Raw genomic sequence first — 26,300 nt, forward strand, 5'->3', positions numbered from 1 at the left:
TGAGGATTCTGGAAGCTCTTCGGCGTAGGCCTCTAACTGTTCCCTGCAATACAAAAGGTCACAAAGCCATTTTTTCACTGTGGGGGTTGTTTTTTCTCCCCAGTTCAGTGTCACCAACCTCTTGGCTAACTGTGTTGATACTGCCACAATCAGCCTATTACAAGGCTTAAACCTCTGAACACTTCCTAGGAGGCACACGTCTGGGGTACAACGCATAGGTTCCATAACCATTTCAGCCATCACCTTCACAACCCCCGTCCAAAACCCAAACATTCCTGAACACGCCCATGCCAGATGCAGGAAACCAGCATCTGCCTGCCCACATCTCACACATATAGCGTCCTCCCGCAGCCCAAACTTACAACGTTGTAATGGAGTGTAATACAATTGGTGCAGGAACTTAAAATGAATCATACGGATATTGCAATTAGATGTGAGGCGCCCAGTGAGTGCACAGCAGGATTGTCACTGCTCTATCGTTAATGCAGATCCCAGTGCCGCAGTCCACTTTATGTAGGAGGGGTGTTCTCCAGGCTCATTTTCCCTTTGTGAAGCACTATATAACCTGGTGATAAGGCCCTTTTTCTCTGACCCTGCTAGAACCACCTGCTATGCTCGCATTGGCACAGGTTCAACCAGAAATGTCTGGTAAATATCCCTAATCGCTTGCAACACCCGGACATATATAAACGCCAACATAAAGTTGTGCCGCCAATATCCCTGTACATCTTGCAATGAATGAACTGCCCTTGTTTATACAAGTCCCCGAAAGTAGTAATTCCAGCAGTCGCCAACTCACGCAACGCAAGTTTCTCCTGGGCAGCTGAAATATCCTGATGTGCAGCCAGTGACAGCAAGAGAGCATGCAGTAGAGAAGCATACAGTACGGGAAGCCTGGACCTCTTAGCCAACGCCCCCCAAGCCCAAGCAGTAAAAAGTGCAGGATTTATTACGTTTCTAGGCCCGCCCCTCCCCCGGAGAGGGTTACCGCCTGCAGTGGGAATGGAAGCACAGAATTCGCCTCTATTGCAGTATGGGGTTGAAAGCGCTGCGGAAAGAACCAATGGTGTGCAAATTGCGCCTGTGCACAAAGATAATAGAGCCGTAAGTCTGGCGCCTCGAAGCCTCCGCGGTCAAAAGGTTGCACCAACGTTCCCTAACTACATCTGGGTTTTTTATCTCCCCATACGAATGTGAGCAGTGCAGACTGAAGCATACGGAACAGTGCAATGTCTATTCTAATCGGGACATTTACAAAGCGATATAATAATTTAGTTAAAATAGACATATTTATCACAGTTATTCGATCGGCTACTGAAAGAGGCAGGCAAGTCCACCTCCCAATCTGTTCAATAATCTGGGTGATCACCAGTTCTCAGAAATCACCCTATCGGGGTCTCTGTGCAACCATATCCCTGGGTACTTCACAGGTTCCTGAGTCCACGCCAATGGGAAGTCCATCTTCACTTCAAAAGTCCCAGCTGTGAAAGGGAAAATGACAGACTTCGCTCAATTAATCCCCAGCCCAGAATACCTCTCAAATCTGACATATTCACGAAGGAGCTCCGGCAGGAAGGGGGCAGGCTCCCTCACATGCAACAGCATATTGTCAGCGTTTAAGGACACTGCTAATGGTCGCTGCCGAAAGCACAGTTGTGCTGCCGCAAGCCGCTGGTGAAGTTTACATGCCAACGGCTCCAATGGAAGCGCAAAAAGCATTGGGGAAAAGGGGCAGCCCTAGGGAGTGCTCCACGCTATAGAAAAAGTGGAGGACACCCAGCCATTAACGCGCACCCGTGCCAGTGGCTCAGAGTACAACACTTTTATCCATTGCAAAAAAACGGAGGGAGGCTGTAACGGCCGGATTTTCCGACCAGATAGAATCAGCTCATCAGAGCACCACTAACCCAGCCGAAACGTAATCACCTCCCTCCTTAGGACCTATTTACAACAGGTATCTATATTTCCTACCCAAGGATGGGGAATTAGCAATATACATGCTTGGATCTTCTACAATACCACACTCATACAATATAGTCTCGCGACCATATAGGCCCAGACTAATCTACCCTAGGGCAGTTCTGATTACTTACCATTACACACTGGCTACACCCAGTGCTCGCTCAAGATAGGCACTGTATCCCCCCAGTGCTCTACATACACAAGCCACAATCCTGTGGGTATACACACTAACCTCAGTCAGTGCTCTCATTAACGCCTCTTTCTCTAGAGACGATCTCATTACACATCGGTATCCCTCCCGATGCTCTCATTAACGCCACTTTCTCTAGAGGCGATCTCATTACACACCAGTATCCCCCCTGGTGCTCTCACTAACACCGCCTTACGACGATGATCACTTTCCTATGAATACCTTTAGCTCTTATTGGGAAATCTCTCATTGTCCACTAGGGGTACAATACTACAATATTATGAATCGCACAGGCAAAGCCGAATTACATGGTGTACAACTTATTCTCTAGTTCAAGGGCTCCTCTCTCCCTAATTATTCAGTTACCACTTACCTAATCGGGGGTCGCTTCCGTTCGTGCAATGACACCTGACTAGAAGAAAAGGTTACCTTTACTGTATAAGAACAAGGCATACGCTGGTTCACTAAGAACTGGGGTATCTTTATTAACAATAACAATAACGATATAACACTATACTATAACATATAGCCTGAAAAGGAAAGTGAAAAATTAGAATGTGTGCACGCTAATAAGAAAAGGTCGACATCACCTTCTTAATGGGAAGTCTGGACTTAGCAGTCATCTAGGTTCCCTTCTCGTCTGTGCCTTGGCTCGTCTTAGAGTCACACCTCTGCAGTCACGGATACACGTCTGCACCGCTATGCTCTGTCTCCTCCGTTTCCCTCCAAGTCACTGGAACCTTCCTCTTGTCAGCTGCGTTCTCTCTGGCTGTTCTGCACTACTCCTCTCTCCTCCCAATCACGGACTGTCTTCACTTCTCAGCTTCGATCCTATAGCTTAATTTCTACCACTCTGGTATTCGTTCTCTCAACTAACTGCTTCACTCTGTATGCTCCGATCTTAATGTCAAAGCTCGACAGCTGCTCCAACTAAAATAACTTCAATCTTTCTAAGAGAGTATCAGCTTCTCTTCTTTCTCCGACTTCAAAATGGTGACTGTCTGCCTTGAAATAATTAATTGCATTGATGCTAACGACTAGCTGCCGCCTACGGATTGACTGACTCACTGCTTCATGCTTTCACTAATATGGAAGCTTGTCCCTTCAAGGAAAGTTACGGCCAGTAACCTGCCGCCCATTAAATTCTTGTACCTCCCCGTACCAAGGACACGTTCCCAGCCGGCCGGCCTGATGTTGTGTCTCTGGAATGGAGAAAAATACAGTCTTTCAATAAGGGCCAGCCAGAGCCGGTTCTTTCCAAGCGAACAACACCTCATAACTAAAACATTACATTTGACCTAGAAGCATCTCAAGCTGCCAAGGCAGAAAGAAAGATGGAGTCTCTCCCGTTTGAGGCCTACAAGGCCCGAAATAAGCATAACTCCATGGAAGGTATACTAACACCCTTACAAAAGGACGGATTATCACTAATACTAATGAATCTATCCCCTAACGTAAGTTCATAAGCCCTGATCTAAGGAAAAGGGTACGGAATTATATTAACACGCCTTGTGAATAGGCTCTATTTACGGTTCTAATCCCTCCATTAGAATGATAGTAGACTGAAGTCACCTCCAATCACCTTCCCTCAAGGAAGGGCCGAAAAAGTCGGTCAGAACATTTCACCCTTGACTTTAGGCTACTAATCATTCGCTAAATGGAACTAACATCTGTAGAAGAATAATATGAAACAAAGCTAACCGATCTACTTCTTGTACCAAATTTACAATATTGGAGTAGGGAAGGAATGCACTGAATAAAACAGCAAATAGCTACTAAAATGCTAAAAGTAATCATAATACCCCCTAATATTTGTCGTAAAGAATGTAAGTCAGGTAACCAATTGAAGAGCCAGTCAAACCAGCCCTGGTCAATGTGTTTTCTAACTTCTTCAGTCAAGTCATGAAGTTTGTCAGTATGAGCCTGAATGGATCTAGTATGATCCGACAGATTAAAACAGCAAAGGCCCTCAAAGTCAGAACAGTCATGTCCATGTTTGAGCAAAAGATAGTCAATGGCAGCCCGGTTCTGCAAGATAGCTCTGAGTTCACCCTGGGCGTCTAATAACATGTCAGATAGAATTGTGGAAGTATGGTTAATGGACTTGACCATCCAGCAGGCCATTTTCCCAATGGATTTGGCGTTGTAAACTGCTAAAGCTGGAACACCAATAATTGAAAAAGCTAAACTAAGATATTCAGATTTTGAATATAAATGTAGTGAAGAATCACAATCTTCATGTAACATCACAGCATCACGAACAACACGGGAATATGTATTAGGATGTGAAGAAAACATCAATAAGCTTAGTCTAGTGATGGCACACGGTCCTCCAGAAATGTTTGCGGGAATGTAGGGCCAGGAAGTATTACCACAAGAGAAAAGCCATCCAGAAGGTAACAGCATTGTACGATAATGACTAGGGGTAACTACTAAACTTTTACAGGTCATATTATTTTTAACAGAAGTACATGATTTTGGTGGTCTTCGGGAATACAAAGTCCGTTCATGAGCTGAAAAGGAAGTTGCTGCTTTCAATTTTAAACGCACACATTCAGTAATTGCATTGGGATCACAGGTAAGGAAGAAACACAAATCTCCTTGGGTGATATTATATGTAGTGATTTGGGAATGAATAGGTGGAATCGGATCTAAGAGTACCGTACATAATGGACAGTACTCATGGGTGGCGAAATCTCCAAGGATTACATTGGGCCGTGCACTTGATATATTAAAAATATGGGCTAGAGTCTCCAACGAAGCAGGGACAGCAACCAAACAGGTCGCTAGAATGTCAGTCACCGAACGCATCGGTGTCAAGCAAAAATGTGGAGAATTGGTAACCCGTTTAGCTAAAGTAGTCCAAAAGTTAGATGATGAATCCCACGCAGCAAAGGAACGCAGTTCTCAGGTTATTGAATCAACCAAAGTCTGTGGGTTCCTTCCTCTTTCGACGTAGCAGACCAAAAGGAGTCCAACGCCGACACATCCTGCAGCAACAGTCCAGAGAATGATCTGAAAGAAAATCAAATACAGGCATTATTCATTCTCGTAAGTAACATTTGTAAGCCGGGACAGCTTCCCAGCTATCTTTCCCTGGTCTCATGACAAGGATCGTATTATCATGACCGGTTGCAATAATTTCAGCATGTTCAGGGGGATTTTTAGGCGATTGCACCCACACTCTCGCTCCGGGATTATCTGTGGAGCCAAAGCCTTTTTGTCCTCGTACAGTTAGCAACGTTGGGGCAGTGCCTTTTTGAATCTCACCACTGAAAACAGGCATTATCAACAGCTGAGCAATTCGGTCAGTTTTATGAATTGGTAAATCAACCTCACTGCTATTTAGCAGGAGCATCTTAATCTCTCCCTGATAATCGCTGTCAATGACTCCTCCGAGTACTTGAATGCCTTTTAAGGCCAGGCCCGATCTAGGGGCAATCAATCCAAAATTTCCAGTTGGTATACAGACACCAACACCAGTTTCAATGATAACTCGATCTCTGCTTTTAATAGTAGTGTCATTCATGGCATGCAGGTCCAAGCCTGCGGAACCTGGGGTTGCTCTGCATGGAGCCAGTGCTTCGGGGGAAATTTCCCAGTACATTACAGTATTGCCAATGGTGTTTGGCTTTGCATCAATAGCTGGAGGAAATAAACGCATTAATGGAGATTCAGCATTTAAAAAGGGACGATTATTTAGAATTAACAGTGCTTGAAACAAATAATCTCTCCAATTCTTATATTTATTGTCAGTTAATTTTCGCAATTGATCTTTTAGCAAACCATTCATTCTTTCAATAAGACCTGATGCCTGTGGATATATGGTATATGAAACACCCATTCAATGTTGTTTTCCACACAAAATTCCTGCACCAATCTTCCCTTAACCTGAATTAATTTGGGGCTGATTAATGTGTCACAGAATATTTTTTTAGCTGGCACCTGCTTCCTTAGTGCTTCCTGATTAGTGATCTTTTGCACTTGCTAAGTGCTTTCATTGTTGCAAAATTAGTTACAACACCTGCCCTGCCCCAACTGACAATAATGAATTAGGGGCTGATTAATGGATTTGAACTTCCAGCCTGGCTCCTGCTTGTCTCCCTTAGCTGTAATTCAGGACCTTTGTGGCATATGTGTAACTATTCTGAGGTTCAGAGCAGGGTCACATAATAGTTGCAAGTAGGCAACTGAACTCTGGAGGGGCCCCTCAGGAAGCACTACAGGAAATGGCTACTAATGATGAGCCTGAACTTTTGAACCTGGTAAGTAGTTTCAGTTTTGCTAAGATCGTATTTCTGCAATTTAGCGCTTATTCGCGGGGCGCGAAGTTGTACTGGGAAGCCGCGAACTCACGCGAACAGTGCGAGCAAGCCATAAAATCCGCTGCTCGCGGATTTGCGGATTTTGCAGGAGATTCGCGAATCTCGCGGATTGCGAATTTACCGAAAATCCGCAAAATCCGCGAGCGAAACGGATTTTCCGCCCATACTTACTTGCAATCAATCAGGTGCTGGCATAGCTCAGGAAAACAGTTACTAGATAAATGTTCCCATGCAATCAAATCATGCAGTTTCTCAAAAGTTTCTACTTTGCTACCTTTTACCCAGCGCTCCATTGCTCTGCACAAAAAAGACACATATTCAACCCATGTGGTACCCTCTAACTTCTTGCAGGTTCTAAACCTCTGCCTATACATCTCAGGGGTCAAACCATAGCAGGTCATCAAAGCTTCCTTCATGTGGGCATAAACCATTCTACTTTCCTGGGGCAGGTCCAACCAGGTATCCCTCCCCTCACTAACAAAGCGCCCCCACACCCGCTCCCCAATCTTTCTCAGGGTCCCGGTGGACACCATGGCTAATATATATACTGCAAACCAGTGTCCAATGTCTTCACTTTTGTGGAAATCCTTAATAACTTTTTGGGTATATACACTCTACTCTCAGTATGCACTACAGGTATGCTGCCACAAGAGGGGATATCTCTACACTCTTTGCCTTAATCTCCAACTCCCTCAATACTCTCTCATGTTAAAATTTCATCTTCATTATCTCAACCTCTAACTTCTTGTTCTCTAGGTCCCTCTGACCCTCCATCTTGAGCTTAGCCATCTCCATATTATGCCGCCTATCTCTCTCCCTGTCCTCCATCTCTTCTGGAGACAGGCCCCTTGAGGACTGTCAGAACCCCAACTCAAACTCTGGCAACAGTTCATGTGAATCCCGCTAGAATGAGGGAAGCACTACCAAGAAATCGGTCCTGGACTGTTCTCATTTGAAAACGGCGCTCCAAGATGGCTGCCGATTTCAGTTTTTTGACCGCAGCTGCATGGCAATCTATTTGAAGCGCGAGCGTGATAAGAATTGCGCACTTCACTAGATTTTGTCAGCCGAATAGCAGCATCATAGTGTAGTTCCTAGAATTAGTTTAAAAAACCTTTATTAGTATCGAGAATGAAGCCATAGTAACCGCGGGGTTATTTAAGAATGTAGATAGAGTGGAAAAGAAGTTTCGTTAGTCAGTGAATTACCTGAAAACTTCGCAGCCAACCATTTATTCAGAAGTTCGCCACCTGTATTCAGCACAACCGTAAACCGGACTGGAGTTCCGAAAAGGAAGACAATAATAGAACAATAAGATAAGTGACTCAAGAGATTTTGATATAATAAAACTATTTCACTGTTAGAGACAAGAGTAATACTTACCCAAGTTATCGAAGGAAAGAGTTGATTTGTGTTTCTTCAGTCAGCATTGTTTGTGACCTGTTAAGCAGAAAAGAGAGATTTATTATTCAAGAACAAGAGTGTAAATATCAAATAAGAGAGGAGGAGTAGAGAACTAGAACGAACAAGCACAGACAAAATAGAAAGAAGACATTAAAAAGCAGAGAAGAATTGAAGGACAATAAAAGAATAAACAGCAAGTTAGTGAAGTAAGTAGAATAATAAGAAAAATATAAATAGGAAGTGAACTCGTGGAAAACAACCTCAATACCACCTCGACTTATATTTTCAGATGTAACTAACTTGACCACAGATCTGATAACTAGATATCACAAGAAAAGAAATAGAAGAGAAGCTTAGATCCTGGAAAGCAAGGGTAGGTGTATTAAAAAAGAAAATTACAGCAGCAGAGTAGAGGAAGGGTCAACGTAGAATTGTTAATAATTGAAAATTCGTTTCACAGGTTCCCTAAAAGTACGAAGTCTGCGGGACAGACTAGAGCTAGAAGAACCACCAGGACCAGTCTCTTCTTTGTTTGTTATTTTATCCAAATTCCACTTTCCCCCAAAGGGCTAGATCAGAGGTTCAGTATAAGTTGACCTTTGGATATTCCTGAAGTGGCGTTTGAGACCTAGCGTCTCTGTTCCCGTGCAAGTCAAGGTAAGAATCAGAACAACAGTTCTGATAAAGTTTGAAGGTCTGACAAGGACATACTAGTGCCCGGGCTGGAAAGCACTTTACTACCTACCAAATCTACTATTTCCTCCTGCTGCTCTCCTGTATTCTCTTCCTCCTCCCCAGGCTCTCCCACATTCTTAGGGTTCCAGTCTTCTAGGCATGCCTTGAGTGCTTTGTAAAACCTCTCCCTCTTAGTGAGGCCTGTGATAGGGACTGTGAATCTTTTGCAAAATACTTGAGCTGCTTGGCATTGTAGGTATCTAATCTCTCTTCTTCCCAGGAGAGATCCTCTGAGGCATTGGATCTGGGCTTACTCATTGTAGAAATAACTAGCGATATCAACCAAAAATAGAATAAAAAAACCTCAAAAATATCAGTGGTTGCGTTATGGTCTGCACTAGTAGTGTACACTATAATTACTATATGTGATCACAAATGCACGTCCAGATCCCAATGCTGCCACCAATGTTAGAAATGGGGGCCTCTACTTGGCAGTGGCTGGCCACAGTCGAAGTAGGGACCCTTCTACCTAAGTCAGGGTAATGGGGACTACACCCTTTGATAACCCCTGCTCAACCCTGTGGTAATGTAGCACGAGCAGCTAGGCTTATCTCAGAGGCAGTGTGTAAAGCATTTATGAACATACTCTGTAACACAATGACGGACACTACAAAGGGACACCACACAAGTAGGTATAAAAAATAAGTATTTTTATATATACAGACTTAACACAAGACCAATAATGGTAATAAGCCACAATACTGAAAAAAGGGGGGTACTCTTGAAAAGCTGGAAAAAGAGTTCAAAATGTTCAAATAGGGGTTCAGTTCAAAGCAGGGGTCTCTGCAACCCTTTCACAAAGTACCTGGATTTCGTAGCAAAACTAGCAAAATGTCGCAAATGAGCTGTAGGAATGATTTTCCCCATGCTAGGCCGGCAATGCGTTGAATCCTTGCCGCAAGGGAGGATGATGCCCTGGTCTGCGGGTGCGTGCGGGACAGAGGAACAGACTTCTTCACACTAGACCAGCGATGCGTTGAATCCTTGCCACAAGGGAGGATGATGTGCTGATCCTGTTGCGTGTGCGACCTTGTTGCGATGAAAGAAAATGGCACCCCGCGAGGGAGCGACGATCGGGTGCGATGCGAGGAAAATGGCGGACCCACAGCGCCCGCTCTGTGATGTCGTAATGCGATGATCTCGATGCGATGATCCGGGGTAAGCGAGCCTTCAAAAAGCCACAAACGTGCGATGCGATGATCTCCGAGGTTAGCGAGCACTTTGGTTTGCAAGCGCTTGGCGGCAGCGATGCGGCTCGCAAACGGGTTTTAGCAACGATTTCAGCACTCTCTTCTCTCTAGTAGAACTAGAGGCTCTGGAACTCACAGGGGCCTCGCCTGCAGATAGAAATCCTCGCTGGGAGGAATCCGGAGGCTGGTGGGGGAGTCAGGTGAGCCTGTGACTCAAGCAGGAGGCTAGCTCTCTTCTAGCCCTTGGGTGATTGCATAGCAAAATAAAAAGTCTCTCAAAAGTTCTTTCCCCTCTTGTTCCAAGTCCAAGGGGAACTACTGCAGGCCAATCCAAGAAACAACATACAAGCACAAGGGCAGTCCTCTCCTGCAGATTCCTTCAGCAACACGGACAGAGGTTCCTCCTGACATCCAGGAACAATACAAAAATCAGGGGTTTGGGCACAGATATTTATACCCCAAAAGTCTTTGTTCTCAAAAGTCTCTAGTCACAGAACCCACCCAGAACCAGATCTGCTCAGGACTGGAGCACTTTGTTTACCAGGCTGCATCCTTCCTTTCAGAAAGAGGGGGTCTGCCATCAGACGCACAGTAGGAGGTGGAGCCAGCATTCACCTTGCCAGGCACAGACCTATTCAGGTCAAGGAGCTACCCCTCCCCAGTACTCAATGCAGATCTCTCTCATCAGCCCAGGTCTGACTCAGCCATGTCCTACCTTACACACACAATGCACCTACCATAGGGGTGACTGACATGATGCTAAGGGAAGGTTCAGGGCCTGTGAAGTGTGGGCACTTCACAGCCAAGATGGCAGTCTGGACTGCATGCAGACACTTCAGTGGCAGGTCTGAGGAACACTTTACAAGCTGCTTCTGTGGGTGGCGCAAACCAGCACTGCAGGCCAACCAGCAGCATTTGGGTTACCAGCCCTGGGCACACACAGGCCACACTACTAGGTCTTAACAGGTAAACCAAAGAAGCCAGTCAGGGATATACCAATTCACAGTCATATTTACACAGGGAGCATTTGCGCTGTGGCACTGACTAACAGTGGCACAGCGGCACAGCACCCAGAGTTCTAATACCAGCAAAAACAGAGGAGACAACAGTGAAAAATAGAGGGGAGGCCTACGCCAATGGTGCTAGGTGTAACACAACGCCCAACAAGAACGCATTCATATGTGATAAAAAGCAAAAAAAACTCTCTTTACCATATGCATCAATAGACAGTACATTCAATAAAGCAACAATCAGGGTCCTGAACGACTAAGCTCCCCATTACTGTTCTTTATCGCTTCGTGCAGTGCTGGACTCTTGCCGACTCCTCTTCAGTTGTTTCACGTGCTCTAGAGCTGCCTTGGGATTGGAGAACATTTTAGAGTCACTATCCGGGCCTATTTGCAGCCTAACAGGGTAAACTATTGCATATGGAACACCCTCAGTTTGCAGGAACTTTTTGACGTTACCACATTCTCTGCGGGCAGCCTGAACAGCGACTGTGATATCAGGGAAGAATGCTAGAGCGTTACCTTGATGGACAATTATTATTATTATTATTATGTTTGCACCTGTAAAGCGCGCTGCTACCCGGAAGTTTCCTGGCGCTGTGCAACGCTGGGGAACCCGTCCTGGCTTTCCCTGTGGGATGGTCCCTGCTGGGAGTCCACAGAATGGAGCCAGTCATCCCCGGTGTTGGGGGGGGGGCGTTGTGGAGATTAGGCAAGCTAATGCCCAGAGTTGCCGAGTGCGACCCCCAGATTAGAGTAGGCACCGAAGCGAGAATTATCGAGTCCGGCGCTGACCCAAGTCCACGACCCTGCCGCGTCGGGAATTGAACCCTGGTCCCGGCCGACTTCTGCTCCCGGGTCTGCCGCCTCTAACTGGTGAGCCACACCACTCCACTGGACAATGGAACCCTTCTCTCTAGCCATCCGCAGAAAGGTGTTGCGGTCCCTATAATTCAGCACCCTAGCTATTATTGGGTGGGGAGGAGCCCCAGGGACCGGATGCCGCGCAAGGGAGCAGTGCGCGAGCTCTACAATAAACATGGTTGACAGTTGTTCAGTGCCAAAAATATCTTTGATGAGGTTTTCTATGTAGGTCTGCATTTTCCCCACGTTGGTGGATTCCGGCAGCCCCGTGAGTTTTATGTTATTGCCCCTCCAAGTCCTCATTCTTGGCCAGAATGAGGGTTATTACTTTCTCCAAGTTCAATGTCTTGCTTGTAACCTCGCTTAGGCCATCTTCCGTCGCAGAGAAGCGTTGTTCCAGTTCTCCCATATTTGCGTTCTGTGTCTCTAGTTGCGATGCCATGTGGTCCAGGCAGTGGTCCACTGCAGCCATTGTGCCCCGTTTGGACTAAAGGCTACGCTGCATTGCTAGCAGCGGTGCGTCAAGAGTAGGGGGCACATCACCCAGGGCATCCGCCTCAGAATCTAAGGCTGCTTTTTGTGTTGGTTTAGTTGATTTTCACGCCTCAAAGGTGAGTCAAGGTTGCGATTTATTTGTCCTCTTCATGATGGAACACCAAAGTATGAGCCGTTCACAGCAAGTTCCAGGCGCGCACCACACTCCTACATGCCTGACAGACTGGTGTATATAGCTGGGCATCCGTAGAGCCTCTCCAAGCACTATGCACCATTAATGAAAGTCATTCACAACCAGGCTCTCACACAGGCCCCCCCTGGCTGCCGCCAGTCTCAAAGTAATTAATCGAGGCCCCAACACCCAGTTTCAAAATTCCCAGCTCCAGGTCCTCGACCCCAGGCAGACCAGACAATAATCCCCACCAACAAGAAGGAGGGACCGCTCTAGAATGTTATATCCCCAACATAAGGGCAGCACACTCATGGATTACGCCCCCCTGAGCGGAGTCTGGTCAGGGCCAGGCCACACCTTTCAGCACTACCCGTCAACCCGAGTTCCAAGTCTCTAAATACAGGAAAAGAATCAACATAATAATAATTATATAACACTTTAAGACTGAAGTCAACATTGTAAATATCCTCACCACGTGTACCCAGGACTGTGCCTACTTGACAGTGTGGATCCTGTGATTCATACACTACCGGGGGTTATCGGGTTATTCCCCGAACCTGGCAGCACCGTACCACTACAGGTTCATAGATAATACACGCAATAGCCTGAGCGCCATTTTTTCCTGACTTAACAAAAAACCCCACCTCTAACTTGCTCTTCAACTCTTTTTTTTTTAATGGTAAGTGAAACATGTTTTTAGGCACATTTGATTAAATTAATGGCTATTCAGAAATATTTTACATATTTAAAAAAATGAAAATCATAGAAATGTATGAAATGTTTAGTCTTTTCTTAGCTGCAGATGTTTTTTTATTATTTACTGGTCATTTTCCTACTGAAAAGCGTAGCACATGCACACACAAATTTATATTCGCAAGGCACACACATATATATATATATATATATATATATATATATATATATATATATATATATATATATATATATATATATATATATATATATATATATATATATATATATATATATATATATATATATATATATATATATATATATATGCACTTTATACCTCCAGCTGCACATTACGTGTATTATCCTGTTTATATATAACTTGTACTATTTCGAGGTCAGTCTTTCTTTCTTGTTTATCGTGTTACAATCACGTGACAAAATGGTATTGGGCACTGTCACTTTAAAATGAGCAGTATCACTGTTCGACGTTGTCATGTGAGCAAGGCTCAACGGAGCCGAAACATCATGCGGCAGATTTCTGTTGAAAAATAAAAGCAATGGAAATTATGTCCGTGTCCGAGGTCTTTTCCTGCCGTGAAGCTGTTGTTACTGCCATTTAAAGCACGGTGATATATACATATATATCTATATATATATATCTATATATATATCTATATATATATATCTATATATATATATATATATATATATATACACACACACACATATATATATATATATATATATATATATATATATATATATATATATATATATTTGTATGAATCTCTGGAACACACTTGTGAGGAGCTAGATAATTTGGTTCTCATGACTTTGATAAGGAATACCCTGAAGTAGAAATAAGATTTCAGCCTAGTCAATTTTTTCTTTCATTATAATTATGAGCCCACTTACGTTAACTTATCTTATGTTATTTGATTTGTTCTACTCCTCTATGATATTGCAGTATTATTTTGTACTAATTTATTTTTGGTTTTGTTTTTCTCTTTCAGTCGAGTCAAATTTAAAAAAAAAAAAAATTCAGAAATTATAGCGCAGCTGGTATACCAGCAGTCATGCAAAATGTTTATGTTATACTTGACACAAAATCTGAATTATTCTCTTTTCTAGTACTTTTTCTTATGTTACATCTTTTTCTTTTATCTTTTCTGAAGATTCCATTTTTTTATGATATAGACAATGACATCATCCACGAATTGGCAGAAAAAAGTCAAATATATTTCTTTCCTCCTCGTGAGATCATCCAGTACCGTGGTACCATTTCAAGGGAACTCTATTTTATTCGCAGAGGCAAGTGTGAGGTATGCACCTATGTCATTTTCGATATGTATTTACTAGTATGACTGACAATTATAAGTAACAAGATTAATGATTTAGCTTCATTGGTCTGTTTTATCAAATAATTATATACAAGCCTTTGTTTGTGGTAGTGTTTCTGCGCCTGGGGTTGGCTAGATAGTAATAGTTATTGTCTTGTCCACCCCCACTCTTATTTCCAAAGCATTCCATTCTTATCTTGTTCACTACAGCACTATCAAAATTTTAGAATTTCAGTCTGTCCATTACTTTTTCTAGTAAAGATTCATACAATTGTTTGAATCTGTTTGTGAATAATCACAGAGGGAAATTTGAGTATATGAAAGAGACTGTAGTTATAGATTCCTTAACTTACCTTAGAATTACCCCCAGGCGTAAGACTGGATTCACTGAATTTTTCTGTAGCAGTACCACTACGCATCAATAGGTGGCGTCGGTCGGTCGTGGCCGCTGGGATGACATTGTGGTGTCTAGTTAGATGCCGCCCCTGCTCTCTTACGTCAGTTCTTTCTTTTTTCACACTAGCCAGCACAGATTGGGAGAGAGCATGCCCCTTATTCTTTTTTGACTAACCCTTTGTTGACACCTTTTTTGAGTCCTTGGCACCTGGTGCATGAGGGATGTCCCATCATTGGACAGGCTTCACGCACTGTGACTCCTGTCACGAGTTGATGTCCGTCACCGATCCGCACCTCGTGTGCCTTTGGTGCCTGGAGTGCGACCACGATCCAAAGTCGTGCTCGGACTGCTGGGCCATGAACCCGAAGCTTTTGCGTGAGCGGTCCCAAAAGCTTTTTGAGGCCCGGTAGTCCAGTCTGCACCATTCAAGGTCCCCGTTGAGAAGAAGGTTGTGGGGCCAGTCGCAGAGTCATCACCATTCCTCCTCGAAGTCTTCACACTCCTTTGGTAAGTCGAAGCACAAGAAGGTAAAGAAGCATCGTCACTCTTCTCCTTCTCCCCATCAGTTGGCCAACACGACGCGGCACCTGGAGCACCGTCTCTCCTCGGCTCAATCTTTGGAGCCCGCTGGGACGGCTCCGCACTTCCCTCCCTTTCCGGAGCAAGAATATCCCCTGCCGAAGTTTGTGCCTTTTACCAAGCGCTCCATAGCATTTTTGGGCAGTCCAACTCTGCTGGTGTGCCTTCAGGCCCCGCAGACTTGGCTGGGGGCCCTGGGCCTTTGATGCCAGAGGCTCCGGCCTGGGTCCCTGAGGGCCCCCATGAATCCATGCCTGGATTCAGATTGGCGCAAGTCGACCTCAGGGTACCTTCCTTGGCCGCGATTCCAGTGACGACGCCCTTGAAGCCGGTTGTGCTCGCAACCGGCATCAACCCCAGCCTCACCCCCGACTTGGACCCGGTGCCAGACCGACATTGGTACCGGCACCGGAGGGTACTTTTGTACCGCTGTTCATTACTGGTGTCAGCCAGAGGAGGTTGAGGAGAACTGAAGAGGTCATTTGACCCTCTAGTAGACCAACTTGATGAACCGGAATGGCAAGAGGAGTTGGTGGTCTGGATACCTCCCCAGACCTTGGTATGCTTTCTCTCCCTACCGTGGCTACGGAGGTGGTGCTTCCTTTGCTGTGGTGTTGCATAGGGCAGCTGAGGCCTTGGTCCTTGAGCTTCCTATGGTGGCTGTCAGGACTAACCTCCTCACTGAGGTGCTTCTGCCAGCCGCAGCCTCTTCGGAACCCCTGCTGCCTTTTAATGAGGCTCTCACTGACATCTCTCTGGGCACTTGGTCCAAGCCCAGCACAGGGGTTCCTGTGGACAGGATGATTGCCCGACACCACTGCCCGGACCCGGGTGACCCACTATTCCTCTCCCAACACCCTACCCCTGAGAGCTTGGTGGTCCAAGCCACACCCTCAAAAGACGCGTTCCCTACTATTCCCCCAGATAGGGAATCCTAGAAGCTGGACCATCTTGGGAAGAAGACGTTTTCTTTAGCCAGCTTAGGACAGCAGTCGGTGAACACCGCATGTCTCTTGGGCCGTTATGCACACACAATGTGGAATATGGTTGCGCTAGTGCTGCTACAGTGCCCGGATGAGGCCCGGGCCGTGTGCACGTGTGCTGTTGTTGAGGGTTCACTATCCGGTGTGGGCTGAATACCTCTGATTCGCTGGGTAGGATGGTTTCCACATCGGTAGCCCTGAGGCACTGCGCCTGGCTGAGAACGTCTGGCTTCTCTGGGGATGTCCAATCCACACTTTTAGAAATGCCTTTTGATAGCCATCGCCTGTTTGGAGACAAGGCGAACAACGCACTCGAGCGCTTCAAGGACCCTAGGGCCACGGCCAGATCCTTGGGCCTCGCAACAACTTCTCACTACATGCAGTCTGCATTTTGCTCCTTGTTAGAATTGGGGGTCTCTGGTTGGCACAGGTAGGTACTTGTGACAAGCAGGGACCCTCTTCTCTAGTCAGGGCAAGGGAATTACTCTTTCAAAATAACCCCTGCTCACCCTCTAGGTGGCGTGGCGCGAGCAGTCAAGGCTTATTTCCCAAAGTAACAGCTGGACCGCCTCCTCATCCTGCTCCCGCCCCTCTCGGAACAAACCCTTTTCCCTCTCCGTCTCTACCCCGTCCACTAGCTACTTGCTGTAATAACACTTGAATCTTAAGATCCTTCGTCTTCTTGTCAGACTTATCTTTGCTCTCGTTTTCCCTATGTTCATAATATTGGGCCATACTCTAAATAACAGAAGGAGTAGAGGTGGTCCAAGTGCTTTCTGCTGCCTGGAGCCGAGCCGAGCAGATATTTCGGGAAACACATTAGTCACAAAATGATTAACAAATATTCTTATCCCACCTTCCACCGACAAATCTTGCCCGCTAAAATCAATGAATACCCCCTCAAATCGAGTAAAAAAATCAGACACACTCTCATCCTTCTTCTGTTTGCAGGCGGTTAATTTATCCCAATCCACATTCCGGGGTGGGATTAAAGAATGCATAAATGTAATGATCCGACCCGGCAAAGCAAAAATTTCCGGTTTAGGTTTATCTCTGGGTTTCCGTGATCGTGCACCTGTCGCCATATATCGTCAGGGACCAGTAACCCAAAAAATATTTCTATATCAGCTAAGGTTATCACGGCCGATGAAGCGGCCTCAGTGAGATCCTTATAATAAGCAGTGGGATTTTTTCGAGGGTCAGGTAGATGGGACTTCAGGGAAAGAACCTCACTTCTTTTCCAAGGGGTATAAACCCATTGCTTTTGGGCCAGGGCTTGAACGCGAGCTTGAATGATTTGATTACCATTGTCCCTGACCTCAGAGATTTCAGGATGGTAAATGGGATGAACTTCCCGCATGGGATTCTGAGAGTCCCAATTCGGGCATTTAGAGAACAGCCTTTCCCGATACTTCATTATAGTCACCAGATTCCCATATACATCTTCTAATCCTAATTCAAATTTATGTGCCTGGTCCACAATGTCATATAGGACCTGTGGGGCTCTCCCATCTGCGAAACTTTGTTCCCATAGGGAAATTAAACGATTGGCCATGGTTTCTAAAGCATATTGCTGCATAACTGGTTCGTAATACTTCATGGTCCCCCATATATCTGTAATTTTATAGATGGCATTCCTCACCCATTGGGATGCTTGATCTATTAACATCTATTTCTCCCTGGAGCCTACTGTAGCGCGGGTATACAACCGTCGGGCGCCCAGAGTCCTGGAGGCATGGGAGGGGGTCAATCAATCATTGCGGACGTCGACATGGCCGACAAAGAAGGCCAGGCCAAAGCTGGTGAAGCTAATGTTACAGAGGACATAGAGGGAGGTGACAGGCTGCCAGTCAATAATGTAGCCGTGGCTGGTACTGGGGAAACGGGAATGAAAGTTGGCCCCGTAGGGGTTGAGGCTGTAGTAACAGCCGGGGCCGTAGCATGTGGGGTGTACGAGGCAGGCAATTACAAATGGTATTGCTGTGTATACTGGTTGCGGGGCATAAGGAGGTGGAGGACGTACATCCAGTAGGTCCTCAATTTAATCTTCCGGCTCAGTTTAGGCTGTGTAACTTTTGTCCGCCTGTAACTTAAACTGTCTGTTTATACATTCAACGTTTTTCTCAGTTTGTTCTCTATTGTATGCTACAGCCTTCTGAGTTATGGTCTGACCATTTTTAACTTTGAGCAGTTTTTCTTCCTTTATGTGACGGCATTTTGCCTCTTTCTGCCACAGCTTTAAAGAATCGAACATTGCCTGCCGGCTTCTTTTGGCGAACAATCGATCCTGAAAATACTGTATCTTTTTCTTATCGAACAATCCAGTTGAGGGCCATTGCAATTCTACATTATCCTTTGTAAATTTGTGCCATAAATTATTAAACAAAATAGGCGTAAGGCCATGGGTTACATACATATCAAAATTAGGGATGCCCTCTGGCGGAGCAGGCTGGTTTTCATCCAATCGTCCGCTCTTACGGGGGCAACAACATACAAAACATATTTTACTAAAACACAACATTTTGCTTATCAACAATACACGCGCTCACAAGCTCTCAGACATGGCCATATTCACTCATGCTCAATCTCTCCTCAAACAGGGACTGACGCATAAAAAGGATGAACAAAACATGCAGTATTTTACATTGACATGCCTTTTTCCAGAACCAAACAACCAAAGAACGGAGCCTGTCGACTCCCGTTCGTAGAGAACTCGCAGATTTCCAACCACCAGACCAACAGATACCAGAAGCAGGCAGTCCGGGAACTACCAACAGGCCATCAGACAGGAATTAACCACAGACCGGCCTACAGACCATCCCATAGTCTTCCTGGTTCACCTTCAGGACTATTCTGACTGAGCCTGCTGCCTTAGCGTCGCTTCAGATGTGTCCTAAAGGCTACCCAGGTGCAACCACGGGCCTTTCCGAGAACAGTCCGGCCAGGTGAGCACCACACGTGCCTCACCAAGGCGCCCAATCAAAAACCTCTATTATTCACCAAACAAGTCCGTGGAGCATCTGCCCGTGCAGCCTCAATGCCACCCCGTCAGACCTCCAAAGTTCTCCGTGGTACACCAACCACCAACCAAAAACAGTTAACTGTTTCCAAAACGCAGCTCAACAGCGTAATCCAAAGACACCAAACCAATACACTCACCTGGTGCACTCAGGTATGATTGCGTGTTCTCCACTGCCCACTCCTGAAGACCAACATGGTCAGCTCTTAGGTTACGCCCGTAGGACTCCGGCGAGGGGTCACTAGCAGCTGGGGCTCTCTGATCGCTAGAGCGTAGTTCAGCCAGAATCGTTAGTCAGTCCACCCCCTCAACTAGAGCTCCCCTTTCCTTGTCCTTCTTGCCCCTATGGAGCTATACCTACCAATAGCTCTCTTTCTCTGTGTTAGTCTATTAGTGTTTTCATTGTTTCGAATGATTCTTTTAACATGATAATTTTTCGGAAATACTATCCCAAAGTAGCAGCTTCCGTACCACCGTTGTCAGGTTCTGAAGAAAGGAGTTTAAAAACTCCAATGCGCCTCAGTAGTTGTTTTAAAAAGAACAGTTGTGAAACGATCAACTGCTCGACAAACATCGCGGGTGATCATAGCGCGAAATAAGAGCACCTGTCTTGTACTCCCAACAGGAAGGAATGCGCTAACAGTTGCCAGTCTAGTTACTTGCACTTGGACCCGGGCAAGAGGTCAAGACCAGCTGTGAAGTGCGTCGGTTGAATTCCAAACCGCGCACTGCACCAACGGAATTTCAAGTGAAAACATGTCTAGAGATAGTGTTTAGTTAGTCAGGGATTTAGTGTAGATATTTGCAAGGTTAAGGCCTAGGGTAGAACGTTTTACAACGTCAGATAGTTATACAGATTTTAGTTATTAAAATAAGGAATTTAGGGCCATATGTATCATGCAAATTCGCAATCGCAAAGGCCGACATTAGCAGAATTACGGCCTTTGCGAATGCAAATTTGCTAAATGGAATGTATGAAGCAAAACTGGTGCAAAATAAGGAATCGCAAAATTTGTGATTCCTTATTTTGCAATTGCATTTAAGGAATCGCAAATTTTGCGATTCCTTAAATGCAATGTATGTAGCCAAAAAAATTAGCAAAATGCCCTTAAGGAATCGCAAATTACCACCAACTTCTAGTTGGTTGTAAGTTGCGAATTCCTTGAAAAATGCAAATTTTTGCATTTTTGAGAGTGCCATGTGACGCACATACATGCCCTTAGGGCATGTATGTGCGCCACATGTGCACCTATGCATATTTCAGGGGTGCAACAGGGTGTCCTTTGGACAACCCTGCACCCTTGAAATTATTCTCAATTTACGATTAGCAAATTGAGAATCGCAAATTGAGAATAACTTCCCATTCATTCCTAAGGGCCTCCTGGCCCATAGAAATGAATGGTAAAGTATTCCTTAATTGCGATTCGCAATTTGTGAATCGCAATTAAGGAATTCTAAGGAATCTCAAAATAATTGCAATTTTGTACTTACATACCCATTTGCGATTCTCAAATAGCGATTTCTTATAAATCGCTATTTGAGAATCGCAAATGGGTATCTTAATACATATGGCCCTATGAAATTCTTAAATATAAAATATAGTAGAAAACTAGGAAATACTCACCCACCGGTCCCCCTTTGATCCTGGTCTTCAGGTGGGCAGCTTCCAGGGAACAGCAAGAAAATTCTCCTGAGGAAGAAAAATACAAAAAGGTTACAAAGACTACAAGTAAGAGTGTGAGTGGTAAAGAGAGTTGAATATTAAAGTTTAACCGTTACCATAAAAGAAAATACTTGAGCTTGTTTGTAATAACAGGGCACCTGATGTTAAAAACATTGTTTAGAAGAAAAGAAGAGGAGCGCAAGTCTAAAGCTAGTTGGGTGAGAGAGATTGGAGGGGAGATATTAAAGAGCGAGTCAGGGAGGAATTTTGGAGAAATAATAACAGTGTGCTTTATGTTACAGTTACTCCACTGAAAGAAGTAGAAAGGGAAAGTGAGCTGAAAGATAAGTGAAAGGCTGAATGAAAAATAGCGTGAGAGTGTAAATAACCAAAGAAAGCCAGGCCGTGTCTTCTCTGTCCCCTACCACTTTCCCCCGGCAGGGTTCACGCGACCACCAGTTGTCTTTGGTGTTCGCGGGAAGGTCTGAGGTGGGAATTGGGAATATATCAACATTCTGCTCCTGGGAGTATCAGCAAATAGTGAGTACTAATTGAACCTTCACAGCCGTGCATTATTCCCACACAAGTAGTGAACCCCAGGAAATACTGGATCAGTTCACCCTTTTAGTCCCCAACCTTCCAAAATTAGGAAGTTATGTTCACATTCACTGGAACCAATACATACGTTATTATAATCTGTCTTTAAACTATGGAGGCAGGTTTTCCCTTTCTTCACAAAGTCCAGGGACATCGCACCATGTGCTTTGCCAGCTGTATAAACTCCCTCTTGCCCAGCCCATGGTGGTACATGGGTTTTCTGTTCAGCAGCTTTCTTTTGGAAATCCTGACTCCTTCCTACAACTAAATTCAAAAACACTTTCTCTACTTCATGTAATATACATGTTAAAATATTCTTGTGTGCTTTGACTATATTGATTTCATTGTTAAGAAAAATTCACCAATAAACTGTGCATCTTGGCTACTAAATACAAGATTCATATTCTTTCGAATAGGAAGCTCTGATAATACTCCATCTAAGTTTGAATAATAATACTGATGTTTTCCCGTTGCATAAAACAGACTTGCTAGAACCCTACATGATATACCACAAGTTAAAGGTAAATGGTGATATGTAATCACCTCTGGAACTGGTAATTTCATACAGACATAACAATCACTATTCTCCATTTGATCTACATATTGAAATAACAATTTTGTAAAAACACGTAAAAACGTGTCGTTATCTGATACTTTGTGATGACAATCTGTCTCATCTGCTGCTTCTAATTTAGGTTACCTAAGTAAGAAGGAATATACCTTCCTCAATGTCAAAAGCCCACGCCTCCCTGTGATCTACACCCTCCCAAAAGTTCATAAAAGTATTGACAACCCCCCGGGCAGACCTATAGTTTCTGCCTGCGGCTCAATCTTGGAACCTCTGGGTGCTTACGTGGACTTTTTCATTAAGGACTTTGTGCCCTCCACGTCCTGCTATGTACGCGATAGCATGGAAATGATAAATCTGGTGGAGCACTTCCCATATGATCCTGAGACCCATACACTCTGCACCATGGATGTAGAGTCGCTCTATACTAATATCCCTCAAGGAGCGGCTCTACTAGTCATCCAAAAAACCTTGGATTCTCGACCTAGACCCCATCGAGTACCAACACTTTTTATCTTACAATTACTCGAACTTTGCCTGTCTAGGAACTTCTTTGTCTTTGACAACATATGTTACCAGCAAATAAAGGGTACTTCAATGGGGGCAATTTTTGCCCCCCACCTGGCAATCCTGTTTATGGATGCCCTTGAGTCTGGCACGATCTTATCGGATGGGAACCCTTTTCGATCGTGTATTGTCATGTGGCGGCATTACATAGACGACATTTTCATGATTTGGAATTCTGACAACACCACCCTAGAATCTTTCCTCCACTGGCTAAATAATAATTGTGCTGACCTTAACTTCACCCTGGCCCACCATAAAACAGAGATACCCTTCCTCGACTTGACCGTCTACCATGAGGGAGGGGAACTCCTGACACGTCTATACAGAAAGCCCACTGAACGCAACATCCTTTTGAGATATGACAACAACCATCCGAGGGCCCTCAAAGATTCACTACCTTACTCTCAAAATTTGCGGATCAGGCGGAACTGTTCATCTAAACCAGATTACTTTAGGGAGGCCAACATTCTATTGAATAAACTTAAAGCACGTGGCTACCCCAGGAGGTTAGTGAAGAACGCTTCCAAGAGAGCCTGGTACTGCCCTCGCGAAGCCCTATTAGAACCGAAGGCTCGCGATAAAGCAGATAGAATTGCATGTGTCACCACCTTCTCCCCGATCTCGAACAAAATTCGCAAAACCATTTTGCAACATTGGCCAACAATAAATGCAGGCCAAATAAACCTAGAAAAACCACTCTTTGCATTCAAAAAGAGCAAAAACCTAAGGGACCATCTGGTTCGTGCAGCTCTGCCAACATTAACTCCAAATGTAACCATTGAATCTAGCTGGGGGTTGCCACCTATCCTGGGGCATGCCAAATGTGGACAATGTACAGTATGTGATTTGACAATTGAGGGACGTACTTTTAGTCACAACAATGTAACTATTGATATGAGGAGTTTTACAAATTGCAATAGTACTAATGTGATTTACGCAATTGTATGTCCATGTCCCAAAATGTATGTGGGCCAAACTACCCAAAAGGCCAAGACACGCATAGGCCAGCACAGAAGTCGCATTAGGTGTGGAACCCCCAATGCCCCTCTAGTTGAACACTTTGCAGATTTGAAACACACGGCAGATGATCTGAGATGGACAATTCTGAAATCAGTGAAATTACCACAGAGAGGAGGCAACCTACAACAACTAATGAACCGCGAAGAACTCAAGTCCATAATTCAGTTCAACACCATTCACACGGGACTCAACAGAAGTGAGGATTGGACAACACTCCTCTAACAGAACAATTTCCTCTAAAAATGATATTGCCGCATGCATGTCTTGAACAAAGAGCTGAACAAAGACCAAATGTACAGTTGTGCTGGGCACAGTAACCTGTTTATTTACTTGCCATTAGGACTGAACTTAGAATGTGTTTATATAATCTCATGTCACTTTTAATCCCGCATGCTATTTTCCCTTCACGATTGCGATCCCTGCCTATTCACCCAAACCCCGAGACCTGCACAACCCTGGCATCTTACTAGCTGACCCGTTTTGAGCGTGCCTCCCAATTTAGCAAGGGCACCCAGGTGCTTTCATCACCCTTTGCAAATACTGTATCCCCAAGTCGCTTGGAACCATCATTTTGGTCCTATAGCTTCCATAAGACTGCCACATCATTCGATGATGTTGTCCTTCTGAAGGACCATATGACAAGTTGCTTTTACCCCTTACAAGTGAGGGTTCTCATTCTGCTTTAGATCACCCCCACAATAGTCTCAACACCGCACATGAGGTGTCACTAAATACGGGCAATGGACTGATCCCATTACGCATACTCTTTACACTTTAATAGTGTCCTGGAGACTATTACCCCACTCCAAGATGGCACCCAAACCCAGAATCGCGTGACCGCTCGATTCCTTTAACAAATTTGTCCGCCCACCTCTGGACAGTGCACCTGCAGTAGGATCTGGGACGCCGGCATTCTCCACGAGTGCATTCTTCAACTCGGTAAGCACTCTCCGTCACACCCCAAGTCCTTAGCCTCGCTCTTAACAAGATGAGCGTTAACTTAACTTCGTAACTTTATTATTACAGCGGATCATTCACAGCATTGACCGCACTGCGGCGACGGCCATCGAGCCTTCTCCGCCCAACCTTCTCCCCATTCGGAGTAATAACTGTTTTAAGGGTATGTTTTACACATCAAACTTCCACCACACCAAAGCGCACTTTATCCCTAGCTAACGCGCCTCATTATATTCTGCAGATCGTCTCCACGTTCCCACGGGTCCCACACACAGCATAAAACGAAGCCGTGCAAGTCATGTTTTGAAGTAACCAACGGGCAACCAACCACTTAGCCCAAGGTACGCCGCGCTCTCGCTTGCAAATTTATAATAACGCAATAGAGGCAGAATTATTTGTTGACTGTTTCAATTCCTTTACTTCAGGAATTTGATTTCATCAACTTGCTTCACTCATAAAGCCCTTGCGACGCCATCAGCTTCGCGACCCGATACCTCCACTAAGAGGTATGCTTTGCGCCACGCTCAGGCTGTAATGGTTTTTTCCCCCCTGCCCCGTCCACACAGAACATGCCAATTTGTTACCTCGTTAGATGTATGGGCACTTTGCTCACCTCAACACTTTGCCACAGAGGGTTGAGTAAATTGTGTAGTCACTTTTCTGCACGGACTCCAGACCAGCCACCTAAGCATGAGCTGCTCACTGCGATTCCGAGGAGATTGTTTGTATTAAATGTAAAACTTGACTCAATGTACTATCACTTTCACCAGCACTTTACACACACTGCGATTCCGATTATTGAAAGTGTCAAAAAGGGTATGAACTGACCGCTCTCCAGGATCTTTTAAATTGATAATCTCCAATTTTCTCTGTTCTTTATTGTTTCCCCAACAGGCGGTCATAACCCAGGCAAAACTTTTTACTTAAGTCCTGAAGATGATCCCCTTTATTAAATGAGCGAGGGATCGAAACGTCGACACCCATGAGTGCCCATACATGAAAATAATCTGTATTTGAAGTTGTATGTACTACTCCAGGCGATACTGTCGAAACTTTTGATTCACAACAGTACCCTGCCTGCTCTTTTCCTTTGCCTGAAACACCCCTTTCACCCTTTTCTACTTCTCTTTTCCTCCCGGTACGGCACAGGAGTGTGTCTTACTGCAAAGTACAACTGTTGTAGAAATGTATTGACAAGGAAGTTAAGTATATAGCAGCCTATTGTGTTCTATATAATAATTGCTCTATTTTCACAAATGCTAAGAACCTTTCTCCCCTAAAACGTAACTGACACCCATGGTTCTTAGCTACCCGCTGGGTCCCCCTTGTTTCCTAAAAAGCGCTTCTAATTCTATGTCTGGACTGGAGGTGAGGAATATGCCTTCTTTCTTCATTTTATTCTTGCACAGCCATTCAGAACAAGAACAAGACTAAGCTTCCCATGAACCCTAGGGAAATGAGTAGTCCACAAAAACAATGTCCAATCATGGACAGTCCTGGATCCATCAATCAGGCCCCTCCAGCATCCACATAGTTTAACCTCACTGGCCCTTCCTCCTCTTTCTTCGCT

General features: G+C 44.8%; 1 protein-coding gene across 1 annotated transcript in view; it reads left to right on the top strand.

Annotated features, from left to right (window-relative positions):
- The window catches only part of LOC147703391 (uncharacterized), a 9,287,842-nt gene that overhangs the window by 5,806,361 nt on the left and 3,455,181 nt on the right, over nt 1-26,300 (top strand). The window contains exon 21 of the mRNA XM_086931832.1: nt 14,216-14,362. Coding sequence (XP_086787958.1) covers nt 14,216-14,362 — 147 coding nt within the window. The remainder of the gene's footprint in view (nt 1-14,215; nt 14,363-26,300) is intronic.

This window comes from Lissotriton vulgaris, chromosome 7 (genome assembly GCF_964263255.1).
Source record: "Lissotriton vulgaris chromosome 7, aLisVul1.2, whole genome shotgun sequence".
Taxonomy (NCBI): domain Eukaryota; kingdom Metazoa; phylum Chordata; class Amphibia; order Caudata; family Salamandridae; genus Lissotriton; species Lissotriton vulgaris.